Source organism: Diadema setosum, chromosome 19 (assembly GCF_964275005.1).
Source record: "Diadema setosum chromosome 19, eeDiaSeto1, whole genome shotgun sequence".
NCBI classification, from domain to species: Eukaryota; Metazoa; Echinodermata; class Echinoidea; order Diadematoida; family Diadematidae; genus Diadema; species Diadema setosum.
The window spans coordinates 2,793,456-2,818,888 of record NC_092703.1 but is presented as its reverse complement, the minus strand read 5'-3'; the positions used below and the strand labels follow the sequence as shown (position 1 = coordinate 2,818,888).

At 39.2% G+C, this 25,433-nt stretch overlaps 1 protein-coding gene across 1 annotated transcript in view; it reads left to right on the top strand.

The window, feature by feature from the left end:
* LOC140242892 (transient receptor potential cation channel subfamily A member 1-like) overlaps window positions 1-25,433 on the top strand; it is a 95,744-nt gene that overhangs the window by 777 nt on the left and 69,534 nt on the right. The window contains exons 2-5 of the mRNA XM_072322639.1: window positions 11,900-12,071; window positions 12,807-12,886; window positions 13,611-13,835; window positions 14,211-14,420. Of these exons, the coding sequence (XP_072178740.1) occupies window positions 11,900-12,071; window positions 12,807-12,886; window positions 13,611-13,835; window positions 14,211-14,420 (687 nt within the window). The remainder of the gene's footprint in view (window positions 1-11,899; window positions 12,072-12,806; window positions 12,887-13,610; window positions 13,836-14,210; window positions 14,421-25,433) is intronic.

The window sequence follows — 25,433 nt, the reverse complement described above, 5'->3', positions numbered from 1 at the left end:
GTGTTCCACTACCATTCCGGATCACGTGCACACGATCATTTGCTAACAGACAGAGATTCAATTTGCCGTATATCCAGCTACATATCTGGTGAGATACAAATACGATACGGTCTATAAATGATTGTCCCCGTTATCAAGGCCAAATTAGTGCACAGTAAGTAACTTATTTTCAAAAATACTTTCATTTATCTATTTATCTATCATCTATCTATTAATCTATCTAATTTGATATCCACTTTTTCTACCAATCTTCCCTCTTACCACGTATTCTTCCTATCCTAATGACTCTCTGTCGATCAAAATAATGAAGTCAAACTTTTTAACTGTAATAATAGTAATAGCAGTAGTAGTAATAATGATAATAATAATGATAATGATAGCAAGTTTTATGCAGCGTGTTTCAGACCTGTTAAGAATGTCACTGAACTCTACAGACCACTTGTATTATCCCGGTCACTGCACGGATACATTCATACATTTTCGTATCAAGAAACATCGTGTTTTGATAGCCTACCTGTTCCTGTCCAAACGTATATGGCTTTTGAATATTTCAAGAAACAGTGTAAATTTGTCAGTTCTTTTTTTTTCAATTTTGATAAATTTCTGCGTACATCCATTTACACTTTAAAAAACCCATTCAGTTTGCTGTGGCAAGTATTATCGGGGGATGGGGTATATGGAGTTGGTGGATAAAGAAGGGGATAATGAATGGGTCACAAATCCTTCAAGCATTTGTGATATTAGACACGTAATTATAGATGTATATTTGATGTGTAAAATGTAATCTAAATATGGTTGTTACCTAATATTCCTATTTAGTATTATATTCAATAGTGTTATATTCAAAGCAATTAATTTGATTTTTATCAAGCAGCTTCATGCTTGAAGCGCTTTGCTTTCATTAAGTCAAATAACTGAGCATGTGTGTGTAACAAGAAAAGAAAAAAAAACGTGTTACAAGTTATTGGACTATCTAAAGCTTGTGTGCATGTGTGTGTATTTGTGCTTACTTTTGTTCATACTGCTTTCATTGTGAAAATGAGCCAGGTATTGAATTGAAATGAAATAAAGAATACCATGAAAAAGTGTATATTATGTGTGAGTGTATAGAGGAACATTGATTGTAAATGAAAACATTCTGCATCTTTTTAAGACATGAAAGATGTATTTGAGGACATGAAATGAATATAGTGGTACGCTATTTCAAGGGTCTTTAGTCTGAGTAAAATCATAGTTTGCTCGGTGACAGGAATTGCACTATTTTTCTTCAGAGATACTCCACTTACGAAATTTCCTGTCATTTCCTCATGTATGGTTTCAACACGAGGCCATTATGGTGTAACTTTTGTTTAAAATGAAATCAGCAAGCCAATGGAAAGTAAAGGTCCCCAAATACCTAGGCAGTTTTTAAGACATGAAAGATGTATTTGAGGACATGAAATGAATATAGTGGTACGCTATTTCAAGGGTCTTTAGTCTGAGTAAAATCATAGTTTGCTCGGTGACAGGAATTGCACTATTTTTCTTCAGAGATACTCCACTTACGAAATTTCCTGTCATTTCCTCATGTATGGTTTCAACACGAGGCCATTATGGTGTAACTTTTGTTTAAAATGAAATCAGCAAGCCAATGGAAAGTAAAGGTCCCCAAATACCTAGGCAGTAATGCGGGGTTTCGGTTTTGATACCATTACTTCCTTATTATCTTACGTTCATCCAATGTGCACTTTTAATATGCGCCACCAACTGTGTGTATACATGTGCTTCAATATACTCTGTCAGTATATATTTTCTGGAACACACAACTAATGTATTTTGGGTGTTTTGTAACATTGATATCTTATTTCAAGTTCGCACATTCTGTGTACAGTGTGCTTTAAAGCAATTACTGCTCACAGTATGCGTATTATTATATAGAACCTTCTGAACCTTCTGAAAGTTATAACCAGCAGGGCAGCACACTGCATATCGCTGACTTTGAATGTTACATTTATCAAAAACTGTGCCTGCGCGTGCGTAATTTGCGATTAATCATAAGCATATGTATATTGCAGTATTGTATTTCACGTGATAAAGGTCTCGTAAAATTCATTTACAATACATCACTCATATCCATCGCTGTAATTTCTTTTTTATTATTTTATCAAGACTGCAGAGAAATTATTGTTTCTCTCAATATGAAATAGTTCGTGTATTTTGTACTATAATGCTATAGTTTATGACTTTTATATCTTACAAATCATTAAGTTGTTGGACAGATTGTTAACTGTATACTCGATAATGTACTATCTTTTGTAGAATGAACATACAGTATAATTGAATTGTGTTGAAGTGATTTAGCAATTGATGATTCGTGCTCCGACTTGGAATATAACGTAAAGAAGAATAATGAGAACAGTTTCTATTGTGAAGCATTGGTCACACAGAAATTTTCCTTTGCACTTTGTCTCCAGTTCTGTTTACTACCTTGACGAGTGGTGTGAAATGCTCATCTCCCATGTCTTGTCATATCATAGAATACGCTTCATGAGAACACATGTATTACAGGTTTGATAATAACGGAGAAAACAGTGTTTAAGGAACATCTATGGAAGATTTTGAAAATAGGATTGAGTGAACATTCTCATTGGTATATAACACACCAAGAAAACGCAGGAAATGTGATTCATTTCGGCCATTGTCAAAGTGTCTAGTAGTATTTTGAAAATGTATTGGATGACAAGGTGAAGTTGTAGGTGTGGACAACAAAAATGCAGGCCAAAGGAAACCAACGTCTTATTTCCTTCGGAAACTGAAGCTTTTTCATAATAGAAGCCAGACCACGTGTTGATTTTATCAGTGTCGTCCAAAATGTTTCATCTCTCGGCTCAATTGAGTGATTGTATGGAATTGTAGGGAAGAACTAACTCAAAGTCATGAGAGAAATCAAACAAGCAAGTAAGATTATTGATATCAGTAGGTCCAAAAAATATATATTCTAGATTATGATTTGTTTCGAAAAGTGATTGTGAACACGTGTGGCAGTGTCGTCCGAAATGTTTCATCTCTCGGCTGAATTGTGTTATTGTATGGACTAGCAGAGAAGAAATAACTCAAAGTCATGAGAGAAATCAAACAAGCAGGTAAGATTATTGATATCAGTAGGTCCAAAAAATATACAGTTTATTCTAGATTATGATTTGTTTCGAAAATAATTGTGAACAAGTGTGGCAGAATGAACTGCAAAGAATGAAAACAGAAAGGAACGGAAGGACATCAATGAGTTGTAATTCCAAGATAAACAGAAAGTAAGACTGATAGCGTTCAAGGGTACTATGGTCCTATTATGCTGGTATGCCCTAGGTGAACTGGAGTATTATGTTGCGGTTATCCGCACACGAGATCCGCACAATTTTTACACAGTAGAGATGAGAGTGAAAGTGAAGTTTTAATATATTCAGATTTGAATGGCTGTCACTGATTACAAGAGCCTCTAATAGGGTGTGATTTCACGGAGCACGCGAACGATTTGCGAAGGACGCGAATGACAAAATTCAATATTAGGAAAAGTTTTTTCTCCGAATGTGTTCCTACAATGGAGCCGAAAACTATTCTTGCGCAACTTGTGTATCATTCAGCATGTTATGTACACGAAGAACACGCGACGGAAACGCGAACAAAGAAAATTTCAATTATCATGGGAGAAATGTACTCAAGGAGAAGTGGAAGCTCTCTTGAGTTGAAGTTTTTTTTTCTTTCCTGTATTTCTCCTTTCTTTTTCTCTCATTTCACTATTGTGTGTGTGCCAACAGTTTTGTCTTAGGACCTGTATCCACTAGTAAAGCATTTGATTTTTTTTATCAGTTTCTTCAACACATAATCTCTAGTGTCAAATATAATTTTGACATACTTCAGATTCTGCGATTTCTTTTTAATCAAACGTTTCTTTCTCTTTGCTAGTCTTTAATTTCTTTTTTACTATATAGTTGTTAATGATTGTTTGATGTTAAGATGTATGCTACGATTTTGATTTGTAGAAAACGTAGGTCATACATCCCCCAAACATGCGCTAAACGTTCACGAGAATGTCTCAAAAGGTACGCGAACAGTTTGCGATTACGTCGTAAAATGATCGGAAAAACTTCGCAGATTTCGCGTAACATACGCGAGACATTCTCCAAAGTTTCGGAGTCTGTTTGGAGTTTCACGAACATTTTGCAAACATCGCGCGTGTCTTCCGAAGGTCTTGCGCATATGACGAGGCTTTAAAGATATACTTCCGATAACAATTCACGAGCAAATCACTACCAAGTGTGCGGAAAATATTCGCAAAAAAATTAAAACTTTTTTGAAATTCTCGCCGAAGTAAAAACAACGTTCGCGAACAATTGCGATGTTTCCGAACCCTCAGTTTGTTTGGCGATCTTTTGCGGACTAAAATACGAATGCTGCATTTTGCCATTCGCGTCCTTCGCAAATCGTTCCGTGAAATCACATCCTAACTTCCAAGGTACTGTATTGCAAGTTGAAGATCAAAGTTTTAGTTGGGAAGTGCTAGAGAAATTGGCCCTTGAACCAATAATAGTTTATTATTATTCCTTGTGTTTTATTTCATTATATTTGTCCACTTTTAAAATATAGAAGAAATATACGCAAAAGAATAGCAGCAGTTAGATATCCAATCTTATATAAAAACACATATGTTTTTTCTTTTTTTCTTTTCTTTTTTCTCTAGCAAAATGTGTTTCGTGTATTAAGATTAAGAGTTTTATGAGTACATATATAATTGGTGTTGTATTATATTGGTATCACATATTCAGATAGGGCCTCATCCACGTCAAGCTCGGCTTATGATGACGGTCCCCTGTATTGATTTCTCCTTTGTTAATAGATAGTATGCCTTAATATGTTATTTTGATTCATATGTCACTTCAGACTAATGTTGTTACGCAAATGATTTATATATATAATATATATTTTTATTGATTTGTATGTTATCTGTATCATTCTGTTTTCATTTGCAATTGTATTCGGAGAAAGAAAATGCAAAAATAAACCAACCAAACAAACAAACAAACAATATAGACACATTGTTGGTATATGGAATAATAGATATAATCGGGTTACATACTAACGGTTTTCAAAGTGCAAGTGCTGTAGGAAACCATCATCAATAAGCAGTAGTGTACAGTATTTGACTTGGATCACAGCCCAATTAACTTTAAGGAAATTCAAGAGTATAATTGGAAATAAGGAGCAACAGCTGGCCAAAAGATATGTATAACCTCAGCTTCTACTTTAGCATATTCAATGAAGCACTTCACGTTAAACATGTGATAACGAGAGGAACATTTCTCTCGTTATCATCACGTGTTTAACGAGAGAAGAGATAGAGAAAAGGTGTTGCAAGTGAGAGTTTGAAAGAAGTCATGGTTTGCTTTGTAACCCCAGTAAAATGTCACCGACTAACGATGGTATGATTCAATGGGAGTGAAGGGGTGAATGTGAGCTCATCTGAAAGCGATTTTTTGCTTGTCAGCGGAAGAAACCCGGAAGTGGACGGGGAAAGATGAGCTGAGGACCTTTTTTTTTCTTTTTTTTTTTTACTTGTTAGCTCATGAAACCCGGAAGTGGGCCCCACACTTTTGAAAACACTGCGCCGGCCCTGTATTATGTGTTGTGATGTGTGTGTAATATGGAAGTGTGCCTGTTGCACCATGCGGTTACAATTGAATGTTATCAGGAATTTAAATTCGAGAATTTAAGGAGATTTAGGAGATGAAGTCACCATTTCAGTCTCTTCCCTTTCGTCCTATAATTAGTTTGATGCCTCCACTCCAAGTATGTGCCATTACTGGCATCTGTCACCACGTATCCATATAATTCCACCTCCAAAACTCCTGCAAGCTTGAAATCTTAACACCTCGTTGGCCGCCATGTAACTGGCTGAATTCTTACGCCCCAACCCACCATAGAGCACCCTCAGGGTCTCCGGCTTTGTGGTCTGAAACCTGACTGGGATCTCCCACTGTCTCACCAAGATCAGCGCAGGTGCAGTCATGGCTACTGCCATTGCTCCACCCGGGTGCTCCGCATTATTTAGTCCTTGCCCTGTGAACCGCCCTTCTTCTCCTCCCCTTAAACCTCCTCCCGCACCCCTCTCACATGCAAACCCTCTTTGTCTGCACTCATAACTGTGAGTCAAAATGCCAGATCTTAACCCCTTTGTACCAAATGGGCCGCACTTATAGAACCGGTAACTCTGAGGGCCCGGTTATTGGTAGCCATATCAGGGTAAAACCTTCCCTGATGTCCCACTTGTCCGGGGTGTCAGTGCTCTATTCGCACTCGTCACCCGTCATGTCCTCTCCCAAGCGTCACAAAACACGATAAACTAACGAGTAGAAGTTAATACCTCCAATTCCAATGGGTTGTCAGCAGCACATCAAATATTGCTAGTGTTTCAGTTATTGAAGGACATGATACATCCCCCTTGCTGACCGGTGCAGTGTTGGGATTCCACTATAAAGGAAGCATCAAGCAGATCACTGTCACTCATCCCGGGTGGAAACCCAATCCTCCTGCCGATGGTTGAAGCTACTGATATCCTCCTATCAATATACTACTTCAGTTTAGATGACAGAAAATTACACATCCCATCAATATGATAGTGACATAATATATAGGTTTAGGGAAGCTTATCATTCCCCCTGTTTTCTGAAAGCGGTAATGCAAGTGCTTTTTCATTATGCTAGAAAGTGATCTTTTTTTTGTGGTAGATTTCCCTTTCTATTATCTTTATATTGTTGTCCGCACATGACAACATAACCTCTAGTGGTGCTAGTAGTCTCCTTATCCAGCGGTTCCAACACCAAAACTTTGAAAATTCATAACGTTTGCATCGATTATCCGATTTTCTTCAAACTTTCACTGATGTGTTGTACTAATGTTGCTGCTTCACTTAATATACATTTCTCTTGTGGTCTCAGTTTCCTTCATTGCGTACATTGGTTAAAATGATCCTTATCTTTTGTTAGTAATTTTTTTTTTTTCGGCTTACTTGAATAATGCATAAGTTCGTGGAACTAACAATATTATAGATCTTGTTGTGTGTAGACCAGGGGGTGTTTCATCAACGTTTGTCAGCGCAAAAAGTTGTCATCGCTGACAATCACCATAGTAACAGTCAGTGACCAGCGCATCTCAGCCAATCAAAACCAAGGATTTTGCTGAAATTGTCAGCGCTGACAAACGTTGATGAAACACCCCCAGGTGATCAGACATGTCAGAAGGTCTTTCACTTGACAAATCAACAGGCTGGCATTCATTTTATTGATTGTGCTGAATGCATTATCAACCTTTTCTTTTGATATTGTCAAATGCCAGACTTCCTATCACGTTGTCAGGCGGATATGCTGGCAAGCACCATTTGTAAGGATTACATGAGTTATCATGGATATCAAAATTTCCCCCAGTGTTCATATATTTAAATCTAAAATAAGTATGTTTAAGGTCACTGCCCCGTTGATTTATTTTTTTTCTTTTTGTTGATGAAAAGAGTTATTATAGAATTATTTGAATTAGTACTGATTATTGAAAGTTATGATTTATTATTTTTCCCCTCCCTTTCCTTTGTATCATTTTCTTTTGCTATTCGCTATTCGATGTTTTTTCGAGACCCAGGCTGCCCAACCTGGTGCTCACTTAGCACTCTAGTGTATGTTTTGATTTTGAAATATGTATAATGATATTTGTGAATGAAAGCCGAATAAATGATAATAATAGTATGTCTTAGAGTCCCCTTTTCATTTCTTGAAATCCTTTACACACTGTTGACTTTCAAGTCTAATAGCTTTTGAAAGGATACTTCTACTACTTTGAAAATTGGTATTGGTCATGGTCATACTGTGTTAATAGCAATTTCAGCTTAATTTGATAATTCCTTCATCGTTGTTTCTCCAGTGATTTACATTATGTGTCTTGTCCCTTTCATTGCACAGCTAGCATGGCTTGCTAAAGATTAAGCGCTTGAATAGACCCTGTACTTCAGAGTCTCTTTTCTAAGTTCACACTTTTCTAGAGTGTGTGCTTTCTTTCAAGTATTTAGATATGTTAGGGGAGGCCATTTGTATTGAGTTAGACATCAGAATCTGTCCTTAACTAAAATTCCCTGTGTGTCGACTTTTTGCTGGTTTTGTGATGTAGGGTGACATTTATTCTATCATTGTGGTCCAATTCAGAGTCACAAAGACCTGCTTTTCAGGGGTCATCCCACGATACGGACACCCACGAGTCACACGAACCACGAGTTCGATCGACATTGAATAAAGGTCCATGAGTCATACAACCCGCGAGTCCACAGCAAATGAGCTTGACACTAACCAAAGGTCATAGAGTCCGACACTAGCTACTTAACAAGGCACACAAGTTCGACACTGAGCAAAAATGGCCAACAACTTCGACATTAGGTTAAAAAAGTCCTACGAGTTCGACTTAAAATTAACGGTCTCGTGGACCTTTTTCGCCTAGGTGTTGGACTCGTGTGCCTTATTCGCTTTGTGACTAACTCACGGGCTGTCAACTGTCTCATGGGCTGTGGTTCATTATCCGTGGGTTATGATGTTTGAGGTTTCTCGAGCAATGATCAAACTTTTTTCATTTTATGTGATTTCCTCCTTTTTACACCAAAACAGTAATTTGAATAGACATTTGAATACACATATTTTTACAAAGCAGTACGGCATTGTCATCAAGGAAAATACTGTGTAAACTGCAATTCAATACAATCTAACTGTCATGTGATTTATTAAAGCACAAAATCAGACGTAACTGTAAATGGAAGAAACTGCTAAACAGCAAAACGTATATTTCGTAATCTCATAAAAGACGACTAACACTGAACTGCTAAAAAAAAACCCTGCTTTTAAGAGAAAGACAAACAAGAGGTAATACATACACACACACACACACACACAATCCAAACAAGCACAAGGCAGGTTTCCTTTGAAAAAAGAGGAAAATATAAGCGTTCAGGAAAAAAAGACAGGAAGAGACTAAAGAGGACGTGGACAAGTACAAAGGAAGGAAGAGGGTTCGAAGGATCAAAAACCAAGACACGGGATTATAGTAAATAGATTGTACTAAAGAACGATACACGATATAACAGAAACGACTTGAAATTTAGACTTACAAGAGCATAGCTGCATAAAGATTTCTGGGGAAAAAAAAACCCTTTACTTTCATTATCAAGACAATTCAAAAAATTATAGGGCCAGTGAAAGAGAATTTAAGTTCACGTTCAAATTTATTTTCATTTCAATCAAATAAACAGAGAAAATTATATACAACTGTACAATGTATGAGCATAACATATTTGTAATAATTGCAAAAACACAAAATTTCTCGTTTATTTTCTTTTTCAAGTACGGCCTTGAGTCAAGTCTATTTCGGTCGAACTTTGCTGTGTGTGCTATAAGTTTCTGTTTTAGTTTTTGATACTAGTTGTAAACTGTTTCCTGCGAGCATTTCACTAGAAGGAGGCTGACTGACTGCCTCTTATACGTTCTTACCGTTTTAATTCTCTTGAAAACGGCAAGAGCATGCTCGTCGAAACGTCGGGAGTGGGCAGCCCCTTTTCCAGGGCCACAAACATAACCAAGAAAGAATACGTGGTGCACCTTTAAGCCTTCTACCCCCCCCCCCAAAAAAAAAAAATTATATATATATATATATATATATATATATATGACAGACGTCTGGCATAAATGTCTGGCAATGGACGGATTAAAAAGGGGGAGTTGAGAAAAGTGAGTAAGGATGGTTTTTGTTGTGGACATTGTAAAGGTATAGGCATGTAGATTGTAGGGCAATTACCCCAGACCCAGGGTGAAGGGTTAAATTAGTTTTACATTAATAGTTTTACATATTTTTACATGTACACTTCCATGTCTTATATTAGAATTTGTGCTTCAACGTCTTTATTTCATTTGTTTCAATGGAAAATTAAAGGCGTGCTTTACTTATTACCTCGTTCTTCTTTTATTCCAAGAGCAGAAATGACACGTAATATAAAAGAGCTATTTTCATTAATACTGTACCAGAAACCACATTGATTTTATTTATTCATTATTTGCGTAGAAGTGAATGAATGGTATTGGGAAAATAGTAATGGGGAGTGGAGATGCAGAGATAGTGACTGTACGTATAGAAGTAAACCAGAAATGCGGATTTGTTTTCAGGTGGCGCACTACGTTAAAGAAAATTAATAATACCCATAATGTGCGCCTGCATCAGACATTGACTTCGCTTTTTTAATGGCAATGAGATAGACAGAAAGGCCAGAATTCACGAAGGTGGTACAAATGAAACCATGGTTTAAACCATGGACAAAAACCATGGAGCGCCAAGTGTCACACGGACTATTTCGTTACAAAATTGGTAATTTCGTCGACAAAATGACCGTTTCGTTAACGAAGTTATCATTTCGTGGACGAAATGTTCGTTTAGTTACAAAATGTCATTTCGTTACAAAGTAATCATTTCATCGACGAAATGACTGATTTCGTAACGAAATATTCCATGCGACACTTGGCGCTCCATGGTTTTTGTCCATGGTTTAAACCATGGTTTAAACCATGGTTTCATTAGTACCACCTTCGTGAATTCGGGCCATAGAGAGCGGAAGAGGAAAAGGAAGAGAGAGGGAGATAGAGAGAGAAAGAAACCGGAACTCGGTCGCTTGTTTCATACCAGGTACTGTGATTCGTTGCACACGAAAGGACTACCGGTATAGGCCTACTGGTATAATCAAGGAGCTTCATGTGAAGCTCCTTGGTATAGTCAAGACTACACCTATTAAGCAAACAAAATGTACGTAGGGCACAACTATTGCCACGCAGGTGGAAGTCCATCCGTATAAGCATTAAACTTTACATGAGTGAAATTTCTCTGAACAGGAGCCGGCGATCGATTAAAGGAATGGTATAGTATATAATATCAGATTAAGTGAGGATTCAGCTTTATTTATTTATTTATTTATTTATTTATTTATTTTTTGGCCAGGTGTTTAGAAACCACTTCCTGAAATGTCCAAGAGCATACAATTCTATCAGGAATTCAAAGTTTATTTGATGAATATGTTTTGAAATGGCTGTGATGTCCAAAAACAAAATTGTTATTAAAAGCATGGAGGTACCTTAATGATAAAAGGTAGGTCCCATTCTTTATCAAGATCGCTTTGTTTTGGATACCTCAACCATTTCACACAAAACCCATTTTTATCAACTAAACTTTGAATTTCTCTTAGAATTATTATGCTCTGCCGTAATTCATAATAGATATCTCATTTTCTTAAACAATATTCATCATCAAAAAACTTTGGAAATCCATCTCACCCGAAACTCTACCATCATTGCTAGCTGTCTCGGTATGGTCAGTCCGGCTACTATTGTAGTCATTCTGGTTTACAACTACAATTGTACTCAATCTTGCAGTGGTCATTGGTGCTGTGTTTCTCTCGTCTGTAGCCTAAGTACCCTAAATCTAACGGTAAGCTGTTGCATAATAGAATCACTAGTGACTGCTTAGCAATGTTTGAAATAGGCTGAAGTGAAACGTTAGTACTCATCTAGGTGGATTAGCGCCCCGTCTCGTCCCACACAAGACGCCCAGATTAGTCTTTTAGGATAGATATCGTTGCACATACATGACGTAACGAACTGAAGCAGTCTTCTCATCTAGCGATGATGGCACCGAAACTTTACAAATTGAACAAATTGTTCGATTTCCAAACATTGCCGATATTTTAATTAATATTGCTGCATTCACCCAATCCACACATTTCATTTGTATCTTGTCAAGGAATACAGGTACTCTCTGAATATGTACACACCTCATACGGCACTGATTGTCCTGTCCTTAGATCGCCATCTCCGGACAGGTAGCCAACCTCCAGGCCCTGTTTGCTGAACTCCATGCCGATGATGTCATCAATAGGATTAATGAACACGACGAGGAAGGTTACAGCGCCCTCCATTATGCCGCTCAAAGTGATAACATGGACATGGTCAGACTTCTGGTTAACCGGGGAGCAGGTAGTCACGTCTTATTCTCCTATATATACTCTCCGAAATTTACTATAGACTTAAACCTGCGTTTAATAGTGTCGAGAAGACATTAAGAAAATAAGAACATAAAGTCCAAGGTCCCTTATTTCTTATGTTTAATGTATCTTTTTTTAATGTGTTGTTTATCTTGCTGTTCCAAATGTATTGATAGTACCAAAGACACAAACACACATCTAGAAAAAGTGAAAACAATCATAGGCACTCTATCTGCTCGATTTATCTTCTATTCACCCATGACGATTTGGAAATGTGATGGAGACACTTAAACACCAAGCTTAAGATTGTTGTCATTACTTTTTTACTTGTCAATTTTTCCTTATTACATCTCTTTGTAGGTGGCTCGTGGGTAATATCAAAACGGCTCGTCTCAAAGCTAATATCATCTTTCTCCAAGTGCTTTGATGAGTAAAGACAATGTCTTAAAATACCGTTTTGAATGAGACAGTGTAAAAAGTTGACTCAACAAATTCCAAACTTACACAAAAATGGGCTGATCTTATTAAAAAAAAAGTCCTCGCTATCTTATTCAAATTGGAGGAAAAAAAAACTCGTTAACATTATGGAGATTATGGAGATTTAAGGTTCTGTTCTAAATCGTCCACTGACGCAAAAAATATACCTCTCCCCTAATGATATTGTTTCCATGCTAACCATTCAAATGCATCCTAAAACGCTTCTACGTCAATTTTATTTGAAACAAAGACGTGAACAACATCGGAAAGGCTTCAAGACGACCACTTCACTTCGCCGCAGCAGTCAAAAAGGAAAAAGTCCAGCCCAAGGTAATTTCTGTAGAAAAAGATTCAGGAGAACATTATTTCACCTTTCCTTTTCAACTGTTTGCAGTGACGTTTCACAAATTATTACATAGTCATCATTGCGTCTATGTGTGTGTGTGTTGTGTGTGTGTGTGTGTGTGTGTTAGTGTGTGTGTTTGTGTGCATTTGTGTCTGTGTGTGTATGAGCTTGTGAGAGTGCGTGTGCGTGTGTGTGTGCGCGTGTGTGTGCTGAACTTGACTTTGGATGCCGTACAACGGTGGTTCATGGAATGCTAACATTTTCTTCTTACAATCTGTACAGGAACGTCTTTGACAAGTGTGATGTTCTATCTCGTCAACTAAGTGTGTTTGTTGCTTCCCATGTTCTTCCCCGTCCGCCTCATGACATTGTAAAACATTTGAACAAAAAAAGTTACCATGCTATTTGAAGATGGGCATAGAAGTTGTTCACAAGAAGAGAACAAAAAGTGACGCACAGATGGATCATTGATTTGTGATGATCCTTCAAGAAAGAAATAACACGGGGAAAGACTTGAGGAAACCTTCTGTGAATTCGGCGACTTTATTAATGATGATGGTGATGACGATTACTTCAAAATCAAGTATAATCACTATCATATTATATCACTATAGTATTATATACAATAGTTATGGGTGAAAGCACTAACAGTAATGATTAAAGGTCCGGAATTGAACATAACTATTCTCTAGCTGTTCTTCTTCGCAGTCTGAAGTGGGGACGAGGCTATCGAAACTGTCCGAAGGGGCAAAGAGGATGTCGGAAACGCCAAGCGACAGCCAGCCTGAAAGCGTGACGATGATCCTTTTGAACGCTGGGGCAGAAGTAAATGCCCAAGACAGCAGAGGGCGCACTCCACTTCATATAGCCGCTTCTCACGGGAACTCCGAAACGGCGAGTCATCTACTGGAAAGCGAAGATGTGGATATTGAGGTATGTAGGCCCTAATTCAGGCGTCATACTGTCTCGAAATTGAGCGAAAATGGACAAACTGTACAAGCAAACAAAAATGGACATCCTGTCCAATTCTCAGGACAGTGTAAAGCAACTGTAAAGCCGTTCTATCTCCGTCAACACAAAATTTTGAAAAAGAATTCAAACTAGCCATGGATTATGGATTAAGTTTGGTGTTCACGACCAACGATAAATATTTATTTTGCCACTTATGTAGGTAGAACAGCTGTGCTACATGATACAAATACTACATTACACTTTGCACAGCAACTTTTGTGTCATCGTGCGTTATTATCACTTAAACTTTCCCTTTCCTTTTTCTACGGTTTGGGCTCGGTTTGGCCTCATTCATAGTGCGAGGACCAGAGCGACATGGCAGCTCTCATTGCCGCCTGCTTCTACGGGAAGATCGACATTGCTATCATGCTCATCGACAAAGGCGCAAAACTACATGTGTGGGATGAAAATTTCGACACCCCGCTCCACTTCGCTGTCAGGGAAGGCAACAAAATGCTCGCCAGCAAAATCATGGAGAAGGGGAAACAAGAAGGGCGCTTGGTCAAGGTAAGATGCTACTCTCCCTCCTCCCCTCCCCCCTTCTTCATACACACACGAACACACGCACACACACACACACACACACAAACACACACATATCAGTTATACATATAACATTATATTAATTTATCTATTTGATTTATTTGTGAAAGGGCCTCAATGCATTATTTCATTTTATCGTTTTGCTGCTACGGCTGTTCCCTGGTAATATTAGTTGCTACACAAAAAATCCCACTTTTGATTCCCTTAATATTTCCAAAGCCATCAGATAACGCTGAAAGTGGTATGAGCAATAGCTGAATAGTATACAATTTTGTTGGAGGTAATTCAAATATGAAAGGATAAATCAGTTCGACTACATTTAAGATTTATTTCTACGTTAGGCTTCAGATTTGTCCCTATCATAGCTCATAATCCTATACTATGGAGCACGTACAATATGTGTGGCGCTCCGACAAAATGAGTCATAAGTCGCACGGGGAGTTTTCCCGTAATGAGCCGAAAATGAAGGGGAAGCACTGCTCGGGTCGAAATTTTTTTATGACGGATTTTGATTCCTTGATGTTTTATCTGTTTGTACAGAAAATTTCAGCGTGTAAAAATGAGTACAAGTGTCCCAAATCACAGTTTTTCTGAGACAATTTTTTTCGGTTACATTTTTTTCTAACGCTCGCCATTGCGTTACGTTTCGCACCTATTGTTCTTGCCCGATCGAGACTCCGCCTCCGTTGCCAGGGTGTATGCTAATGAGCCATTGCTCTTGACCCCATTAAAGACAAAACAAAGCATGGTGCGCGCGGCGGCGTCGGCGGCCAAGCGGCGAGGACTTTAGAATTACGCAATAATAGTGAGCTGACAACCAAGGCTATCGATTGCATGACCAGCGAGTTTCGTTCGATACATGCACTCCATTTCATGAAGTGGCGATTGATGTGACGCACAAATCGCGGCAAAATTTATGATACTTTATCTATGAGCTAATACAATTATCACATATCGAACTTGAAACCTCTTTATGCGTGTGTGTACTCTTACAACGGTTATTAATTGGCCTCATTAATGAATTCATTCAAATAATCATAACTTTCATTCCCTGGTATGTGACTTGCTGTTTTAAGTTCATCTCTGGAGATATAGTAAGGCCTAAGTTGTCAATTATTCTCGTTTTTATAAAGTCGACAATGCGTATGATAATTCGCCAAATGTATGTAATGCGTACTATTATTTCCCTGGTTAATAAAACTTATTGCCCTATTTCTTATGATGGTTTGGGCCGTGACGGCATGGAGAGAAATCGGAAGACAAACATTATTAATGCCCAAATAGCTCGTGTTCACTTTGGAGGATATTCTTACCCTTGTCATCTGTGTATTTATCAGAAGTAGGACCTATTTGAGAAAGGGACAGAAAGCTGTGTCGCTACTCAAAAGTGTGCTTCTTCATTTTGTTTTGTTTTTTAATCAGAATGTTTGTAGTGATAGCTGTTTGTCGTGTATTGCGTGTAGCTGACAATGTCATGTGAGAGGTCAAGTCTGCAAAGAATTTGGCTATAAACAGCTTTGCGAAGTAGCAGCGCTAATTGCCCATTGAATTTCGTATTCTGAGGAATTTCGAATGAAAGAACTCGGACGACACTGTTCACGCTTTGTATCCGAGTAAACCCCGCATCAACGAAGCCTTAAACAATGAAAGGTAAACTTCCTGCTATCAAGGGGTGGATAATCACGCAACCAGAATTCTTTCTTCGCCATTGATAGCAGAATCAGTGACGGAATGGAGCAACAGTGTTGGAGGATCAGCATTATGTCTGCTAATTTGTAAAAGAATTTTTCAGTCCCCTTTTGTGTTCAGAACCACAGTTAGGGACGCTAACTTCCCTATCTCCTACAAGCTATCGTTACTATCTTAAAACGTGAATTTTATGAAAGGTTAAAAGTGATCGCGGAATCAGTTCTTCTGCGTGGCACATGCAGGCTTTTGTAATAGGATACCAAGCTTACCTGTATAGAAAGGGCGGGGATACACACTTATCGCAATCATCCGGATTTGAGAGTGATACACTCTACTACTTTTCTTCATCTTTCCCCCGACAAAGACCATAGTAGTTAAAAACAAACAAACAAACACACAAGCAGTTGCATTATATCAGAACGTACAGAATTTTTGTTTCATGTATGTATAGGTCATCTCTTGATGTATAGTAGGCATTTGTTGTCGTTTTTACAGCGTTTCTTAATAAATGCCTATAGCGAAAACCCAACACAACTTTTATCAAGGAGGGAAGGGAACTTAAATTTAAATATAACATAGTTTACAGAAATCAGACATGTAAATAAGGCAATCATGATACATTCGCACGGCCGAGTGTAATCTCTTACTTTGGTTATCAAACATGATCGCCTGCATTTACGTGCTTTTTTCTAATTTCTTGAACTTTGCCTCATTTTCTCTTTTTTTTAAAAACAATTGCTCGAAACACTTAAAGATCGTAACACAGTCTGCTGTCCCACAACATAACATTCCATTTGATTTGCCACTTATTGTTGGTCGGGTGACGCCAAATGGTGGAATCTCGAGCGATGATACACGGCATTTTGTTTGTTGGTCGTCGTCTCATCGCTCAAAAGAATTTTGACTACGATTACAGAGGTATCATCTACAAGACATAACTGATGGTTTACAGAAGAGATCATCAATTCAGTAAAAATTAGTCAAGTCATGAATTCACTTTACCCATCATGTCTAATCGACCTACGACATTGTTAAGGTAACCGCGCCTTTTTATTCTCATAGTTCAAACTAATTTTTGACATTATCAAAACAAATAATTCTTTATAAAATTTCTCAAAATACTCAAAAGATGGCCTAAGTCAAAACTTTCTACAAAGATTGCATACGGCAATCTTTACTAGCCTAAACAAGTTTTCTAGAGCTATCAGTTCCCCCTATGACGATGACTTCGATTGCGTTTTGAACTTGTATCGAACTACTTTCAAAACAGCTATTACCTTTATAGTTCGATTAATAAACCAGTCTTTTGAATTCATAACCAACATTCGTAATCGTAACCATACAGTAACGTAATACTTCATGTCAATACAAGTTGAAAAATGTAAATGCTATAATAGCAGCGCAAAATAAATGAGTAATGATTATCTTCATACATTCTAATTCCTAAGTGATGTCGCTACGAAAATGACACATGGTTTGACGACTGCTTCAAGCAAATTAAAAAAAGGGGGGGGGGGGGAATGGGATATACTTCTAATGATAGTACCACGCCGTTCAATGCATTTCACTGTATTTGGTAACGTTTGGTTACGTTTCTGTGCGCTTTAAGTACGGAAAATAAGAGGCAGATTCAACGGCGTAAATCCGTACTGAGGAGTGGGGGGGATGGTCACCATCACCACGATTACAAGCCCATAACCGGACCGGGGGGGGGGGGGGGGGGGAAGAAGCTTGGTGCCCCCCCCCCCCCCACACACACACACACACTTTACAGGGACCGGATGTCCCACTCTTTTGCATGAAATATAAAGTGGGAGGAAAGTGGCAGCAAAAATATGAAGACTTTTTGTTCTTGTTGCTTTTTTTTTTTTTGCTTGTCAGATGACTTTCGGCGGAAAATCAGACCTTAAAAGTATGAAGACATTTTTTTGTTTTTTAAATATCTGTGAGAGGGAGCGGAGCGACCGAACGGGGGGGGGGGGTATCCCTCTCCCACACGAGGAAGATTTCAGACCTGAAATTCAGCGATCTGGTGCACACTTTTGGTGAAAATTTTCTTTTCTTTTCTTAAAAGAAAAATAAGAAAATGAAATATTCACAATATATTATTGAAAGACTAAATCGTGGTATTTCAGCTCTTGTTCCGCCTGTGCGACATCACTGCCTGCTAAATAATGGGGCCTATCACCGGCGTAGACAGGATTTGACCTATAGGAGGAGCGGTTATGTGAGGGAGCGAAGCAAACGGGGGGGGGGGTATAAATCTTTTTGCATTGAAAATTTTGACATTTTACAGTCCAGAAACTGCCGTTTGTAGCTATATTTTCGCTTTGGAAATTAAGGGGGGCACACCGGGTGCAACTGCTGTCAATCACTGGCAGCAACATCAGGAGAATGGCCGCTATTTGATAGCGATTAAATGCGAGCGAGCTTGAAAATTTTGACATTCTACAGTCTACAAACTGCCGTTTGTCGCTATACTTTTTCGCTTTGGAAATTAAGGGGGACCGCGCCGGGCGCAACTGCTGTCAATCACTGGCAGCAACATCAGGAGAATGGCATAGCGGTCAAATGCGAGCGAGCGGAGCGAGCGAGCTTGAAAATTTTGACATTTTACAGTCCAAAGACTGCCGTTTGTGGCTGTATTTTTTCGCTTTGGAAATTAAGGGGGACACACCGGGCAAAACTGCCGGCAATTACTGGCAGCAACATCAGGAAAATAGCATAACGAATAAATGCGAGCGAGCGAAGCGAGTGAGCTTGAAAATTTTGATATTTTACAGTCCCCCAAACTGATCCTTTGTGGCTGTATTTTATCGCTTGGGAAATAAAGGGGGCGCACAGGGCGAAAACTGCTGGCAATTACTGGCAGCAACATCAGGAGAATGGCATAATGATTAAATGCGAGCGAGCGAAGCGAGCGAGCTTCAAAATTTTCACGTTTTACAGTCCAAAAACTACCGTTCGTAGTTATATTTTTCGCTTTGGAAATTAAGGGGGACCGCACCGGGCGCAACTGCTGTCAATCACTGGCAGCAACATCAGGAGAATGGCATAGCAATTAAATGCGAGCGAGCGGAGCGAGCGAGCTTGAAAATTCTGACATTTTAGAGTCTTAAAACTGCCGTTTGTAGCTATACTTTTTCGCTTTGAAAATTAAGGGGAGCCGCAATCACTGGCAGCAACATCAGGAGAATGGCATAGCGGTTAAATGCGAGCGAGCTTGAAAATTTTGACATTTTACAGTCCAAAGACTGCCGTTTGTGGCTGTATTATTTCACTTTGGAAATAAAGGGGAGCGCACCGGGCGAAAACTGCTGGCAATTACTGGCAGCAACATCAGGAGAATGGCATAATGATTAAATGCGAGCGAGCGAAGCGAACGAGCAAGCTTCAAAATTTTCACATTTTACAGTCCCAAAACTACCGTTCGTAGCTATATTTTTCGCTTTGGAAATTAAAGGGGGCGCACCGGGCGCAACTGCTGTCAATCAGTGGCAGCAACATCAGGAGAATGGCATAATGATTAAATGCGAGCGAGCGAAGCGAGCGAGCTTCAAAATTTTCACATTTTACAGTCCAAAAACTACCGTTCGTAGCTATATTTTTCGCTTTGGAAATTAAGGGGGCGCATCGGGCGCAACTGCTGTCAATCACTGGCAGCAACATCAGGAGAATGGCATAATGATCGAATGCGAGCGAGCTTCAAAATTTTCACATTTTACAGTCCAAAAACTGCCGTTCGTAGCTATATTTTTTCGCTTTGGAAATTGAGGGGGGCGCACCGGCTGAAAACTGCTGTCAGTCACTGGCAGCAACATCAGGAGAATGGCATTATGGTTGAATGCGAGCGAACGGAGCGAGCGAGCTTTAAAATTTTGATATTTTACAGTCCAAAGACTGCCGTTTGTGGCTGTATTATTTCACTTTGGAAATAAAGGGGAGAGCACCGGGCGAAAACTGCTGGCAATTACTGGCAGCAACATCAGGAGAATGGCATAATGATTAAATGCGAGCGAGCGAAGCGAGCGAGCTTCAAAATTTTCACATTTTAGAGTATAAAAACTGCCGTTTGTAGCTATACTTTTTCGCTTTGAAAATTAAGGGGAGCCGCACCGGGCGCAACTGCTGGCAATCACTGGCAGCAACATCAGGAGAATAGCATAGCGGTTAAATGCGAGCGAGCGGAGCGAGCGAGCTTGAAAATTTTGACATTTTACAGTCCAAAGACTGCCGTTTGTGGCTGTATTATTTCACTTTGGAAATAAAGGGGAGCGCACCGGGCGAAAACTGCTTGCAATTACTGGCAGCAACATCAGGAGAATGGCATAATGATTAAATGCGAGCGAGCGAAGCGAGCGAGCTTCAAAATTTTCACATTTTACAGTCCAAAAACTACCGTTCGTAGCTATATTTTTCGCTTTGGAAATTAAGGGGGGCGCACCGGGCGCAACTGCTGTCAATCACTGGCAGCAACATCAGGAGAATGGCATAATGATTGAATGCGAGCGAGCTTCAAAATTTTCACATTTTACAGTCCCAAAACTGCCGTTCGTAGTTATATTTTTTTCGCTTTGGAAATTGAGGGGGGCGCACCGGCTGAAAACTGCTGTCAGTCACTGGCAGCAACATCAGGAGAATAGCATAGCGGTTAAATGCGAGCGAGCGGAGCGAGCGAGCTTGAAAATTTTGACATTTTACAGTCCAAAGACTGCCGTTTGTGGCTGTATTATTTCACTTTGGAAATAAAGGGGAGCGCACCGGGCGAAAACTGCTTGCAATTACTGGCAGCAACATCAGGAGAATGGCATAATGATTAAATGCGAGCGAGCGAAGCGAGCGAGCTTCAAAATTTTCACATTTCACAGTCCAAAAACTACCGTTCGTAGCTATATATTTCGCTTTGGAAATTAAGGGGGGCGCACCGGGCGCAACTGCTGTCAATCACTGGCAGCAACATCAGGAGAATGGCATAATGATTGAATGCGAGCGAGCTTCAAAATTTTCACATTTTACAGTCCAAAAACTACCGTTCGTAGCTATATTTTTCGCTTTGGAAATTGAGGGGGGCGCACCGGCTGAAAACTGCTGTCAGTCATTGGCAGCAACATCAGGAGAATGGCATCATGGTTGAATGCGAGCGAACGGAGCGAGCGAGCTTTAAAAATTTTGATATTTTACACTCCAAAAACTGCCGTTTGTAGCTATATTTTTCGCTTTTGTTTGTCCCACTTTTATGGGAGAACCATCCCCCCCCCCCCGATCGACGCCTCTGCATATGTAGTCTGGTTTCCAGACCCTTTGCCAACTGGACTCCGCGGCGACGAAGTCGCCGCCCCGCGACGAAGTCGCCGCCTTTGCCGAAGGCAAAAAATCAACTTAAACTATATTAGTTTTCGACGTTGAGGGCGTTAATATCATGGATAGCGAAATAGTATGGGCAGAGGGTCTGGAAGCCAGACTACTGCATATGAGGGTGCTTTTGTTAAGTGAAAGATCTGCTGCGCACTCTTTGATGAATTAGGGATATATTCGTCAATGTCAAAAGTGTACAAAGTTTATCGAAAGGGATCCTGTATATAGCGGAGCTTTTGCATGCTTATGATTGCAATACAACGATCTGGTGCATAGTTCTGGGGATATTTGGACAATTTTCCATTAAGAAAGTTCGAGATTTGTCCTCATCTCGGGAATTGCTGGGGGATAAATGATTTGTCTGCCTAAACACTTCCAAAGGGGCGGGGCAAATGCCCCTTTGCCCCCCCCCCACCCCCTCCCCCGAGATAGATTTGACGCCCCTGATCTTCCCTGGGAATGCCCATAGATGTATCCTGACTGAGTAATCAGTCACTGCGTTTCTCAGGAATGATTCAGGAAATGGAGGGGGTTCAATTATGACGATATAGTTTTTGTTATTGTTTGTTTGTTTGTTTGTTTGTTTGTTTTCGTACATATTTTGCAGATGGTCCCCAGTTACTCGCGTCATAGCATGTTTACATGTAGGCCTATACTATTTGACGTTGTCAACGTCTGAGCCATACCTTAATACAGTGACTGTATGTCGATGTTACTTTCTTCGCGAGCGAGCGAAGCGAGCGAGCGCTTGAGGAAATTATGTATACATTTTCCTACAAGATAGAATACTGTTCAGCTATGTTACCTGTCTGAAGGCCGGCGTACAAACGTCATGCAATAATTATGTCAAAATTGTTACAATCACATTTCTGCTTCCTCCATTTTTTTCCTGAAAATTCAGGGGGGGATGATTGTACAGGCCATCCCCCCCTCCTCCATTTCAGGGGGGGATATATCCCCCCATCCCCCCCCGGGATTTACGCCCATGGGCAGATTGATGCTATTAACATGCTAACACACAACGCATTCAAAATGTTTTTTTGAAATACACCGTGTACTAATGTTTTATTATACGGTTTGAAACTTTTAATTTGCGAGTCCTTTATAAAGTTATAAGCAGGGTTACATTATCAAGCAAAAATTAAAGTATTTAGGGATTCGGATTAGCGCAGAAGACTAACAGTGCTATATATGGCGATCGTTCGCAACAGAGACAATCCTCTTCAATAGATATACAATGTAATTCTGTTTTCATGAATTGAAAGAGAAACGAAAAGAAGTCAACTTTTTAACTTCATTTAGCTTTCTCACCAATTGAACTTGATTTGATCTGCCACGCATGATCGCTGTGTGTTCTATTAATTCTATTAAAATATTATTTAATCGGCGTGCTTGTTTTTCATGCAGAATGTCACAGGTAAGTTTAATTCATTGAAGTTCATAATGTTTGTACATATGGCGTATTCGTTGTTTTGTATTTGTATTTTTATAATATATCATGTGTCCATTATCTGATTCTGACCATGAAAATATGGCGACTGTTTAAATGCGGAGCATGTACTGGAAAACTGTAATGTCTCCTGCCAGTATAGACAAACTAATTTCTAGTCTATCCCCGCTTGAAATGGAAATGAAATAAAAAAAAAATGAAGTTCGACTTTCAGTAGATTTCAACCGTTTTGTATAGTGCCTGATTCATGTAATGGACACAATTCTTTAGCACATAAGCTATCACACAACTTTCGGGAATAGATGTGTGTCTTAATGATTGTATCTCATGGAAGAAAACTTGTCTCCTTGCCTGAATTTTAGCTTTTTCCTGTTCAAGCTTGCGTGAAAGAAGTAGTTGAACATCAATCGCAATCATTGAGAGAGGCACACCCTTAAAAATAAGCACAGGAGTACTGAGACACACTACGAAATAAAAACGGGCCTGTTATCACTATTGACAACGCATGACATTGAACTGTTTTTTTTTTTCCTGGGGGGGGGGGGGGTAATACAATTGATTATTCTGAAGGATCGTTAATCACACAATGAAATAAGGTTCACTATTAGCTTAGGTTCGTTAACAAGAAAATTAAATGCGGTTCCTTCCCGGTCATTGCCGGTGGTTCCTTTACCCGAAGTAATCAAACAATTATTTTTTCTAATAAGGTTTGTGAATACAAAACGAAATGAAGAAGGCTTAAGTATTAATTCCTAATATTTGTCAGTATTATTATCTATACTCCACTTCTCAAATGCAGAAAGATTGTAACTGCAAATGTGATGTTAAAAAAAAAAACATTCAGCTTAAGCTACAAGTTAATGGTTTTTTTATATCCTATGGTATTACAAAAGTGACTGAGAATAAGAAGTATATTCATGATACAATCATTGTAAACCCAACGTGAAGCTGTCAAGCCTACATCAACCTTTGCTTCTGATACGTATAATATGTGCAGCATTGGCAAGCGTGATAAGCGATAATTACTGTGCACGCAACGCCTATAAAAGGAAATGTGCCTAATATGGCGGGAATTCAGAATGTTACGGCTGTATACAGCTGCGGCAGAACAGACGCGAAAGCAGTCTTTGATGCTCTGCAACATTACGACCATGTGCGTAATTTGAGGGTTTTTAGTACACGCAAAGAACACGATCTCAAAAGACGACTATCGTTAATTAACTTCATTTACTTTTTCTACCGATGCTGTCTTTTGAACCCCCGCCTACAATAGGTTCTCAGGTTCTACTTAGGTATTGGTACTTGCATACTAAACGCATCCTCTTTAGTTTCCATTGACAACAACATCGGAGGAGAATGGAAGCGATGAACGCCCTCGCTACAAGACGCTTCTCGTAAGACACATTGCGTGCCCGCCTACAATAGGTTCTCAGGTTCTATTTAGGTATTGGTACTTGCTAAACGCATCCTCTTTAGTTTCCATTGACAACAACATGGGAGGAGAATGGAAGCGATCAACGCCCTCGCTAAAGGACGCTTCTCGTAAGACGCATTGCGTGCCTTTTTTTTTCTTTTTACTGTTTCCTATTGTTTGTGAGTTAAAAACTTGCGGCAAACCACAACGCAGCCGACACACAACGCGTACCGACTCATTCATGCGGCGGCAGCGGCACGGACACAAACGCGCCGAAGTTTACATTCGGGCTGCCGTATTGGTCAGAATCGTTAATGACAGACCTGTCCTGCGATTGGTTAATTATCTTACATACCCAAGCTATCGCCTTATACGGTAGTGCGTGCGATGGAGCGTAAACGCCGTCGCTAAGCAGGACTGCTGTATTGTTTCGTCCCGTGAAAGAAACAGGTTGTGAGCTTGAACGTAGCCTGAACTTTGAGAGCGATTTTCTCCGTTATTTAGAAAATGGACTGACATCATAAACGTAGTTTATATTCGTTTTTATGATATATAGGGATATCGAAATGAGTTGTATTACATATCAGTGTAAAGCTTAGAGTCTGTAGAATTCACATATAGGCATAACTACGATTTCATTCTTTGCGACTTTTGACTCATTCCGACGGAGCGCATCACATATGTGCAGATGAAACAAAAAGAAAAATACACTTATCAATGACAGTGTTATCTGACATTGAGTTTTCGAACTTTAGGATCAAAAGTGGGATTTTTTTTGTAACACCTACTTCAAACAGTGGAGTACATGTTGATAACGTACTTGCAACAAACGTGGTTATTGCAGCTCAAATTTTGTAATCATATAAAATGCAAGATACTAGTACCTGCCAGTTTTTTTATAGTCTTTTATTTAATCAATGGTGACGATTCTTGGATACATACGTTAACTTCATGGATGGAAACATAGAATTGGGTGAAATAAAAAACCTTAATGTAACATTAATTACCTTACGTGCATTCATAAAGTGCAGTTATTACTGCATAATGTTCTTGTAGTATCACTTCCGCC